The sequence below is a fragment of the Poromitra crassiceps genome, assembly GCF_964638095.1.
Source record: "Poromitra crassiceps genome assembly, chromosome: 8".
In the NCBI taxonomy this organism is placed as follows: domain Eukaryota; kingdom Metazoa; phylum Chordata; class Actinopteri; order Beryciformes; family Melamphaidae; genus Poromitra; species Poromitra crassiceps.
The window spans coordinates 7,766,470-7,778,825 of NC_139629.1; the positions used below are offsets into that span (position 1 = coordinate 7,766,470).

Sequence of the window (12,356 nt, forward strand, 5' to 3'; positions counted from 1 at the left end):
CTAATCCAGCAACTAACAAAAACGGTTTCCAACTGAAAATGAAAAGTATGGCTATTAAAAAATACATGTTAAATGAACTGAACCGACAATCAGCTGGCCCCAACCAATCCCCAGTTCCAAACACATGTCAAATTACTGAGCACCTTGCTGCCATCTCACAGGGCTGCATGTGAAATCCCCCAGACCCTCCGTCCTCACACACATCTGTAAAAAACATCTGGAGCTCTTCCAGGCACCTTCACCGAGGCCAGAGGTTCCAGGCACCTTCACTGAGGCCAGAGGTTCCAGGCACCTTCACTGAGGCCAGAGGTTCCAGGCACCTTCACTGAGGCCAGAGGAGCTGTTCCAGGCACCTTCACTGAGGCCAGAGGAGCTGTTCCAGGCACCTTCACTGAGGCCAGAGGTTCCAGGCACCTTCACTGAGGCCAGAGGAGCTGTTCCAGGCACCTTCACCGAGGCCAGAGGTTCCAGGCACCTTCACTGAGGGCTAACGCTCACGGTGCGGCTGCATATTGCATGGCCTGGCTATTCTCAGTACCAACACACACAGAGACAACTGTGTGCTGTCTGTATGATAAATATTCACATCCTGCCTTGCGTTTATAGGCGAGGAGACAAAGCGCTATTTGTCTGACCTGTGTCACCTTGAGACAGAAGAGGCATCCGAGGGGGAAGAAGGTGTTGGAACATCTTGGAGGGTCAGGGAAGGGGAAGCTCCCAAATCAAGAACAACTCATATGTTCAGCTGTGAAGGAACCCAAGTGTAAATTGGTGAGCTGGATCCCAAGAAAAATGGAGCTCTCCTCCCTCAGTGGAGGGCTCTGGTGGTCACCAGGGTGTTGTGTCCACAATGTGCTGATTGCTCTTCAGATGACAGTTGTGTACGTGTGTGAGTGTGCAGACATTTTATTGTCATCCAGCAGAATCCTTAACAAATATTAGTGACGTGATTTCCTTAGAGCACCAAAACTGAACAGAAAATTGCCAGTGCCAATCACCTAAGAGTGAATGTGACAATGTGTCATTTAAAGTCTCTCCCATGGTCTAGTCCCTAACCCCCCCCTCCCCCTCCCCATGGTCTAGTCCCTAACCCCCCCCCCCCCCCCTCTCCCCATGGTCTAGTCCCTAACCCCCCCCCCCTCCCCCTCCCCATGGTCTAGTCCCTAACACACACACCCCCCCCACATGGACTGGTCTAGTCCCCAACCCCCCCCCCCCCCCCCCCCTCCAAAACTTTCAAAAAGATGGCTGGAAATAGATAATACCTCATACTCATTATGGCTTCATTAAAAACATGAAAAAGTGCTGAGTTCTTTTCTTCTACATTATGGTCTCTGTTAAAAAGGAAGGGGTTAAGAACGTGGAGGGGAATGTTGTCTGTTGACCGTGCCGTCACACTGCGATGCTTCTTTCGGACCTTCAGTGCAGATGTGGTCGTCTTATTAATAGTCTGTCCTGCCACCCTGAGTTCCCCATCCTTTGCCTTGGATATTCTCTCCAGTCATCTGCCAATGTTTAAGACAAGGGGGAAAGCTGAGATGCAGGGTAGGGTGTCTACATGCAGGTCACCTCCGCCTTCCCCTCCTCCTGCTCAAAGCCCCCTTCCTCCAGGTGGGACAGGGCACTGGGGTACCCCCCTCCCAGGTGGGACAGGGCGCTGGGGTAGCCCCCTCCGAACACTGGGAAGCCCCCGATGCCTCCCGTAGTAGGGGACAGCTCCTCGGCGGGAACGGGGCCGGCCACTCCACGACTCAGCGAGCGACTGGACACCTCACTGTGTACAGGCACAGCCTGCAGGCAAGGAAATACACAGAGATGGCTCAGAGATATAGACAACGAATCCAATTCAACTTGCAGCACAGTGCAGTTTCAACTTTGTCCCACAGGGAGCAGTATAGCCCCATAAATAGCTTTTCCTTGTTATTGCTACTAATGTACTGAGGAATGTTTGTAGTAAGGGCAGTCTGATCCACCCATCCATCACTCCATCTTCATCTTACCTGGTTCTTCTGTGGTCCTGTTGCATGGCTCCTGACTGGTCTCTGCAGAAACACCACCTGCTTGGTGGCGAGGTTCCCATCACTAGACAAACACAGGACAGTTAGCTTTAGGCGTGACCAGGTTCCCATCACTAGACAGACACACACAGGACAGTTAGCTTTAGGGGTGACCAGGTTCCCATCACTAGACAGACACACACAGGACAGTTAGCTTTAGGGGTGACCAGGTTCCCATCACTAGACAGACAAACACAAGACAGTTAGCTTTAGGGGTGACCAGGTTCCCATCACTAGACAGACAAACACAGGACAGTTAGCTTTAGGGGTGACCAGGTTCCCATCACTAGACAGACAAACACAGGACAGTTAGCTTTAGGGGTGGCCAGGTTCCCATCACTAGACAGACAAACACAGGACAGTTAGCTTTAGGGGCGACCAGGTTCCCATCACTAGACAGACAAACACAGGACAGTTAGCTTTAGGGGCGACCAGGTTCCCATCACTAGACAGACAAACACAGGACAGTTAGCTTTAGGGGCGACCAGGTTCCCATCACTAGACAGACAAACACAGGACAGTTAGCTTTAGGGGCGACCAGGTTCCCATCACTAGACAGACAAACACAGGACAGTTAGCTTTAGGGGTGGCCAGGTTCCCATCACTAGACAGACAAACACAGGACAGTTAGCTTTAGGGGTGACCAGGTTCCCATCACTAGACAGACAAACACAGGACAGTTAGCTTTAGGGGCGACCAGGTTCCCATCACTAGACAGACAAACACAGGACAGTTAGCTTTAGGGGGGACCAGGTTCCCATCACTAGACAGACAAACACAGGACAGTTAGCTTTAGGGGGGACCAGGTTCCCATCACTAGACAGACAAACGACGGGACGATATGCTGATCTCACAATATGATTCAATGCATAATATGGGCTTCATGATTTGATGCGACCATGAGACGATGTGATAAATAAAAGTTTAATGACAACAAAGTCTGGCTGTGCAAATTCATTCATTCATTTACGAGCATCATCTTGCTAGAATGTAAGCAACTATTCTAAAATGTCATTACAAAGTGAAAATAATATAACTTGAATGGAGATCTTGTGAAATTGTGATAACTCATTTGTGATTGCTACAGCAGAATAAAATGGAGCTAATATTGCAATTCAATTTTCTGTCCCTCGACACATATTATCACATAATATTTGTGTTGGGATGTATTGAATTTCGCTACATTGTCCCATCCCTATCTAGCCTATGGAAAATACATAAAGAAAGAAATCCTAATCTTTTAACAGTATGCAGCATGAAATGACTAGAAGTGCCTCCCCCCCCCACATAAATAGCTGTGTGTGTTACCTGTCGTGCCCCCCCCCCCCCCCCCCCACATAAATAGCTGTGTGTGTTACCTGTCGTGTCGGATGATGGGTGTGGGCAGTATGCATGTGAGCAGCCATCCAAACTCAGCCAGAGTATGAAGGAGGGGCCCGTAGTCGGTTTTCACATTGGAGCCCTAGGCAGTAGACACACACACACACACACACACACACACACACACACATTAGGGGCCAGTGATAGAGTAGGCAGCTACTGAATGGAGACGAGAGGCGGACATGTCTCACCATCAGCATGCCACCAGTTCTACATCTTTATGAAGGAAAGTAGCAGAATGACTGAATTGTCCTGAGTGGGCTGGAGTTTTTGATAGAAGTTGAGCTTTTTTGGAGGGGGGTGTGGGGGGGCAGAGTTATCATGCCCAGACAGAGTGGAGTGGTTCAGCCCTCCAAATGGAACCATAAATGTCGCCCTCACAGACTCAAATAAAAGAATAACATTGACTACCCAGCCCACTCTCCTTTGAACAAATCACACTGCCTACCTAGTAAGTGATTTCAGCACTCTTTCAATTCCACAAGAAGTGCACAATCATTATTACACACACACACACACACACACATGCACATACGCACACACACACACACACACACACACACACACACACAAGCGGAATCCCTGACTGACCTCGATGACAGTCCACTGCTCTACAACAATACTGTCGTTGGCAGGAGGGGAGGAGCTTCTCTCCTCATAGACAAATAAGCCCTCCAGCGACCTGGGCACCGGCTCACCTGCAACACACACATCATCACTATAGCATGCACAGAAAATCACATTATAGACTAAACACACACACACATCATCACTATAGCATGCACAGAAAATCACATTATAGACTAAACACACACACACATCATCACTATAGCATGCACAGAAAATCACATTATAGACTAAACACACACACACATCATCACTATAGCATGCACAGAAAATCACATTATAGACTAAACACACACACACATCATCACTATAGCATGCACAGAAAATCACACCATAGACTAAACACACACACACATCATCACTATAGCATGCACAGAAAATCACACCATAGACTAAACACACACACACATCATCACTATAGCATGCACAGAAAATCACACCATAGACTAAACACACACACACATCATCACTATAGCATGCACAGAAAATCACACCATAGACTAAACACACACACACATCATCACTATAGCATGCACAGAAAATCAAACCATAGACTAAACACACACACACATCATCACTATAGCATGCACAGAAAATCACACCATAGACTAAACACACACAAACACACACACACATCATCACTATAGCATGCACAGAAAATCACATCATAGACTAAACACACACATCATCACTATATCATGCACAGAAAATCACATCATAGACTAAACACACACATCATCACTATAGCATGCACAGAAAATCACACCATAGACTAAACACACACACACATCATCACTATAGCATGCACAGAAAATCACATCATAGACTAAACACACACATCATCACTATATCATGCACAGAAAATCACATCATAGACTAAACACACACATCATCACTATAGCATGCACAGAAAATCACATCATAGACTAAACACACACACACATCATCACTATAGCATGCACAGAAAATCACATCATAGACTAAACACACACATCATCACTATAGCATGATGCACAGAAAATCACACCATAGACTAAACACACACACATCATCACTATAGCATGCACAGAAAATCACACCATAGACTAAACACACACACACATCATCACTATAGCATGCACAGAAAATCACATTATAGACTAAACACACACACACATCATCACTATATCATGCACAGAAAATCACACCATAGACTAAACACACACACACACACACATCATCACTATAGCATGCACAGAAAATCACATTATAGATTAAACACACACATCATCACTATAGCATGCACAGAAAATCACATTATAGATTAAACACACACACACATCACTATAGCATGCACAGAAAATCACATTATAGACTAAACACACACACACATCACTATAGCATGCACAGAAAATCACATCAGAGACTAACATGATGATGATTGGGTCAGAACAGAAGAGTAGACAATAACTATTCCAACATTCACCAAATTCATGTTGCTGCCAGGCAACAAAAGACCAATAAATGTTCAAAGAGGGAGCAGACATGTTTTGCTAAGGGGAGAGAGAATGTCATTGAGATGGCAATGAACTAGTTTGAAGAAGTAGGGTAGGTCGTGTGTCATGTGTGTGTGTGTGTGTGTGTGTGTGTGTGTGTGTGTGTGTGTGTGTGTGTGTGTGTGTGTGTGTGTGTGTGTGTGCATGTGAGTTCCCATGTGCTCATGAGTGCATGCGTGAAAGCAGTTAGAATAAAAAGAAAGACAGAGTGTGTGTAGTGGCCGGGGGGAGGGTGGGGTTATTGCAGCAGTACATGTAAGAGTGTGTGTATATTTCTAGAATTCCAGGCATCAGCTTGTCTACACATGATGTGGACGGCTGCCAGTCCATGGTGGAAGAGGAAGTGGGGTCGCTAAGGTCAGGAAGACAGTTCCAAATATAGATGCAGTGGGAGAGACGGGGTGGGAGTGGGGTTAGCCAAAACAGGAAGTGACTGATCATGCCTGTGTGCGTGTGCGTGTGTGTGTGTGTGTGTGTGCGTGTGTGTGTGTGGTGTCCCAACCAGACTCAGAACCTTTTATGAGAAAAACGCAAAATAAAACGCAACGAGTGGAATAATGAGCCGAAAGAGAAAGAATGACAGTGGTGGAGGCAGCTGGCTATACTGGCAGCGCGGGATGCATTCAGACAGTCAGTGGGACATTGGAAAGTACCTTTAGGCGTGTCCCAGTAGACGAAGGAGTCCACCAGCGACCAGCCTTTGCGGTAGTAGGCGGCGGTCAGCTCCAGCCAGTCGGCCTCCAGCGCGCTGACCACCTGGCCCTTCCTGGAGACGCGCATGGAGAGCGCCCCCTGGTGGTACTGACAGGCCAGCGAGTCCAGAGGCGCGCAGCCCGGGGCCCAGGAGTGGAAGAAGACCAGCAGCCGGAGGTCTGGAAGGAGAGAGGAGGAACGAGAGGGGAGAAGGGTTAGAAACAAAGGCTGGAGTGGCAAAAGTGACCGGTGGATCGGCATGAATGGAAGAGTTTATAGCAGGATTTCCCAGAGACAGAGGTTGAAAGAAAGCATGCATTGCTCTGCCTCAGGGATAATCCCTAGTGAGTTCAGACAATTAAACATGTTGAAATTGTATCATGTATAAATTGTATAGGAATAAATTCAAGCAACATTTGCAGTATTGAGAACAATGATTTTTACTCGCTCAATACAAACATGTACAATAGTACAAAATCGTTGTTCTCAGTACTGCAAGTACTGCTGTCATTTCTCCTTTCCAACAGAATCTAAGCTACATGTGGCATTTTCAAACGTCAATATATCACTGTCAACTTCAAGTCTATCGTGTTACCTTGGTTACGGTAAACGGATGAGACCCCACGGTGGAGACGATTGGTGGCCTCTCTTTATTCCCCCAATATCCCTCATCATCGTACCTCATACCGGAGGTATTTATTGTTAGTGCTAGTGTTTCCTATGAAACCCGTCACAAACAGGATGTTGCTTCTTCAGTCATAGAGACACTGCGGAGTGCGTCATCATTCAGAAACCACGCCCAAAACGGGGGAAAACACAAACTCCCGTCCAATCCTGGCGTTCTCCTATGTCGCGTGCATAGAGACACTGCGGAAAGATCGTATATACGGAAGATGAACACTCCAACTTACTTCCTGACAGCTAGATCCACATTTTTCTTCTCGCCAATTCTCAATGGCTTCCTTGTTTTTCTCAGGAGTACAAAAAAACTTTAACTGGCGATTTTCTACATGCGTTGTCTGCGCAGCCCACCACGCAACAGCTTTTAGCTATGTTTAATTCAAGGAAAATGACGCTGGTGTATGGGAGTGAACGGACCGATTTCCCCCGTGATGGGCGTGGCCTATTTCATGCAGTGTCTCTATGGTCGGGTCTTGCACAAAAATATTGTATATACAGAAGATGAACACTCCAACTTACTTCATTGACAGCAACATCCACATTTTTCTTCTCGCCAATTCTCAATGGCTTCCTTGTTTTGCTCAGGAGTATTTTTTACATTTGATGTCTGTGCAGCCCCACCACGCAACAGCTTTTAGCTATGTTTAATTCAAGGAGAATGAGGCTGGTGTGTGGAAATGAACTGAGCTTTTCACCTGTGATGGGCGTGGCCTATTTCATGCAGTGTCTCTATTGGCTTTACTGAGGAGATATTGGAAGAGATTTTTTCATCAGCCTTTCACTCCTTCCTGTCTGCCATTGCGAGAAACTCTGAAAGCTTTAGCTTGGTTTGCACTGAACGTTTTGTGCTGTAAATCAAACCAGTGGCACACAATGTAAAATGCAGCATATAAATATATATATATAAAATGCAGCCGGTCTCATTTGGATACAGTAATTATATACTAATGTCTCACAATCAATGTGCTAACTATTTATTAAAGTGAAGAGAGAGGAGAGAATATCTCACCTGGGCTGTAGGTGTTCTCCTCCAGCTCCCTGTCGCCCGGCGGGGTACGAGGAGGGGTGCGCGGGGGGGAGCGACAGCCCCTCTTCGGACTGTTCACCCTGCCATTGCTCACCCCGCTCACCTGCTGGAGGACGGAGCCCACGAATCGAACGCCCCCTCGGGCACTGCTGTTCACCTGCCAGACAGACCCCACCAAGTGTCAACCAAATTGTCTTGCTCAGCATCATTTACACAAGGCAATGCAGGAGATTATAAGTCAAACCCACTATTAAATTACCCTTTATTTATTTATTTATTTATTTATTTATTTTTGAAATCCATCCTCTGCATTTGACCCATCCTCTACTACAGTGGTTCACAACCTTACGGTCGCGACTCTAAGTGGGGTCGCCTGGAATTCAAATAGGGTCGCCTAATTTTGTTTTTTGTTTTTTTTACACCAGACGCAATTTAATACTACCGAAGATGATTAGGGTCACTTGTGATTTTGTTTAACTTATTTTTTAGTTCTGAGTTTAAAGTGATAATCTCTAAGATTTCAGCGTTGTTCTCTTGGGTGACACCTATGAGTGGTAATTGCAGGTGACATCCAAACAGTGTTGCATTATGTGACATTACTAATGTCACATAATGTCACTATATACTGCAAAGGCTTCCATCAATGGACCATAGCCTCAATCAACATTGTGAGTGACTTTTCATTTTTTTATTTTATTTAGATGAAAATCTTTCAGATTATAACTTTAAATCAGGATTCTGAGAATAAAACCAGAGTTTTGAGATTAAAGTCAGAATTCTCAGATTAAAGTCAGAAAAGAGAAAAAGAAGCATACTAGGTGACATCACTGAGGATGTCACTGAATCTGATGACATTATCGATGGTGTACCGGAATTTGAATGTCGCGGGCCCCTAGAGTTTTGCGACGTCAAAATAGGGTCACGAGCCAAAAAAGGTTGGGAACCCCTGCTCTACTAGGAACCTTCCTAGAACTAGGAGCAGTGGGCAGCCAGCCACAGTGCAGCGCCCGGGGACCAACTCCAGTTCTTTTTGCCAGTGCCTTGGTCAGGAGCACTGAGAGGAGTATTAACCCTAACATACATGTCTTTAGGTGGTGGGAGGAAACCGGAGCACCCGGTTTGTGTCATACAGGAGTAAAGAAACCAGAAAATATTCACATTTAAGAAGCTGGAATTAGATAATTTAGACCTTTTCTCTTAAAATTGTACTCATAACGATTCATCGATTAAAATGGTTGTCGATTCATTTTCTGTCGATCGACTAATCGATTAATCGTTGCAGCTCTAATGAAATGTGCTATATAAATAAGGTTTGCCTTACTTTTGCCTATGCTACCACCGTACAGTACCACATGTATATGATGATACATTATGACTAGATTATTACACTGGATGACATTTTCCCCCACAAATGGAGATTGCAGTAACATATTAGAATGAGGCCCCTCTCATGTATTTACAATTAGCAAGCTGCCATAAATAACACATGACTGACCCTGTCGATGAGCGCTCTGACAGTGTCACCAGTCAGCGAGTCTCCAGGTAAAGGCCACTCCTCCACCCTCAGCATCGGCACACTGTGGCACATGGACATGGTCTGCTTACTGGAATACACACACATACGCACACATCACACACACACACACGACACACACAACACACGCTCACACACGCACACACACACAAACATTACAGATTGCTTGGGATGGCTTTGATTGTTAGCTATTATATTCAGCAGCACACCAGCCCTACTGAACTTGTCCAGTTGGAGAGTTCATAGTTCAAGTATAATTGTCACTCAGTTGCAGACACACCAATCCATAAATCATTGGTTGGCTCAGCATGGGGCGGCTACCGGCTAGCTTCTAAACAATTACGGTACACACACACACACACACACACACACACACACACACACACACACACACACACACACACACACACACACACACACACACACACACACACACACACACACACACACACACAGACAGGGCAAACAACAATTTAGCCATCACATTTGCCTTTTTAGTATGAAAGAGGCAGCTTCTGCAAAATAAAAGAATGCGGTCACACAGGTTATTTCCCTGCTGTTCAATATCAATGTAGCACGATAAAACTGCAATCATCACTATCACCACATCACCACAGTCATCTTATCAAATTATTATCATCATAGCTGTCCGACCCCAATCTATGAAACCTGTCAAGAGAGATGCTTGAATTTCATTGGCTGCTGAGGGAACACTGTCGTCAGGGGAAACTCCTAGCCAACGGCAATGCTGCTGTTTGACTAATAGGCACAGGGACCGAACCAAACCAAAACATGGTGTAGAGCAGCCCCCCCTTCAGCTCAGTTCAGGCACGCCAGTCTGACCTCCTACTGGGGTCTCCACATGAAATATGAAAGTGACTTCATCTATCATTCATCTATTTACTAGAGAGTGAGCGAATGTGTGCCCACGGAGGCTAGGCAGGTGTCACAGACAGGTTGTGTGTGTGTGTGTGTGTGTGTGTGTGTGTGTGTGTGTGTGTGTGTGTTCTTGTATGTCTAGACTTATGAGGGCCAGATGTTCTAGACGGAAGAGGAAAATCCTTCAAAGGGAGGACATTTTGCCTTCTTTAATGGGCAAGTTTTGGGTTATGGCATGATCTTTAGTTTAGTGCATAGTAGGGATGTTCATCAATTATCGAAAATCGATAATCGATCGTTAAGGATTGGAATCGATCCTGTGGCATTTGGATCGATTTTTTAATTATTAAAAAAAAAAAAAAAAAAAAAATTTTTTTTTTTTTTTTGGACTAGGTTTGGGTGGAATTCGTTCCTCCTCGCCCCACTCCATTGCACAGCCGACTAACGTGAGGTGGAGCTTCATATAGTCTCTAGTTTTCTGGCTGGGCACGGGCCTTTGTGCCAACAAAACTGTTTTAAACATGAGAAATTCACACCGGCATGCGCCGGGGACAGCAGTGTTGGAGAGGAGACACATTGAAATAAAGAGTTCATTGAGGAGAACATGTTGTCTTTCGTATTTTCTGCCATAGGCATTCATTTTGTTTAAAAAAAAAAAAAAAAAAAAAAAAAAAAATGAAAATATTGAAAATATTGAAAATTTTCTAAGTATTAATAAAATCGATAATCGATAATTGATCGTTAATTCTCACCGATTATCGATTTTTGAAAATTTTCAAAATGAACATCCCTAGTGCATAGTGCATGTTGGAGAGTGGAGACCACGTTGCTTCAATATGTGGGAGGGGTATATACTGTAGCAATGGGATTTTCAGAAGAAAACAATATATCAAAAGCACATAGCAGAATCTACACTCCTGAAACAAAACTGTACACCTGTGATGTCAGGCCCAGAAGAACGTCCAGCAACAAGTGATGTCACAGGTGTTGAACGCCGATGCCACCTTTTTCTCCATATTTCTGTTCTGGGGGGTGGGGTGGGGGGGGGGGCGGTGGTACAGCAGTGTTTCCCATACATAAAGGAATTTGTGGCGGGCCGCCACAATAATATTTTGACCGCCACAATAAAATGTTGACCAAAAAAAACAAAAAAACAAAAAAAAAACATTTTTTTTTACAGTGCACCTGAACGCAACATGCAAGATATCCGCTGAATAAGTGTCCAATAAATGTTCATGTCATTCTGGCCAATACTTCTGTTATAGCATTTCAGTCTGGAATATGGAATATCTTTCAATAATCTATGATTTAGCTGCTAAATTGTCAAATACCGCCATCTGCTCGCTACCCAGGCTTAACCTAACTAACTTAACCTAACTAACTATCCGGTGTGCACAACACTGTCAGCCTAAACTCCGGCTGACACCCCAAAAACCTACAATCCGCTACAGAAAAATGTATATTGTTTGTTTATTAACTGGCCCCTCGCCTTCTATCATTTCACGAAAGTGGCAAAGCAAGTTGAGTATCCCTGACCTATAGGGAGAAATTTAGTTTGTCATTGTAAACCCACAGCACAGTAATGATGACATGTTCTTCATAGATCTAGCCTTTTAATTTTGCTCTTAAGCTTTCTCAAAGTACACCAAATTCATGCATTTTACTTTAAAATGTTTAAAAAAAAATCGCGGGGGGGCATGCCCCCGCACCCCCCCTAGGGGGTCTGCGGTCCCCCACCACAAATTCTCAAAATCCTGTGGGAAACACTGTACAGGGGATATTGTCGTACTAATCATGAGCCCAAAATGTAAATTCATCCAAAAAAATTCAACCTGCACCATGCTCTTTAAGGTTAAAATTAGGATTAAGATAGGGAATGTGGTCAAAGAACCAGTCTAAACGTGTGTGTGTCCGTGCGTGTGCGTGCGTGTGTGTGTGTTAGA

The 12,356-nt window shown here is 44.9% G+C and overlaps 1 protein-coding gene across 1 annotated transcript in view; it reads right to left on the minus strand.

The window, feature by feature from the left end:
* Window positions 1-1,310: 1,310 nt before the first annotated feature.
* The window catches only part of rftn2 (raftlin family member 2), a gene marked incomplete at its 5' end in the record, with an annotated part of 50,349 nt that continues 39,303 nt past the window's right edge, over window positions 1,311-12,356 (minus strand). Inside the window, 7 exons of the mRNA XM_083640961.1 lie at window positions 1,311-1,791; window positions 2,001-2,082; window positions 3,416-3,519; window positions 4,029-4,135; window positions 6,253-6,471; window positions 7,983-8,157; window positions 9,496-9,604. Of these exons, the coding sequence (XP_083497087.1) occupies window positions 1,555-1,791; window positions 2,001-2,082; window positions 3,416-3,519; window positions 4,029-4,135; window positions 6,253-6,471; window positions 7,983-8,157; window positions 9,496-9,604 (1,033 nt within the window). The 3' untranslated portion in view covers window positions 1,311-1,554. The remainder of the gene's footprint in view (window positions 1,792-2,000; window positions 2,083-3,415; window positions 3,520-4,028; window positions 4,136-6,252; window positions 6,472-7,982; window positions 8,158-9,495; window positions 9,605-12,356) is intronic.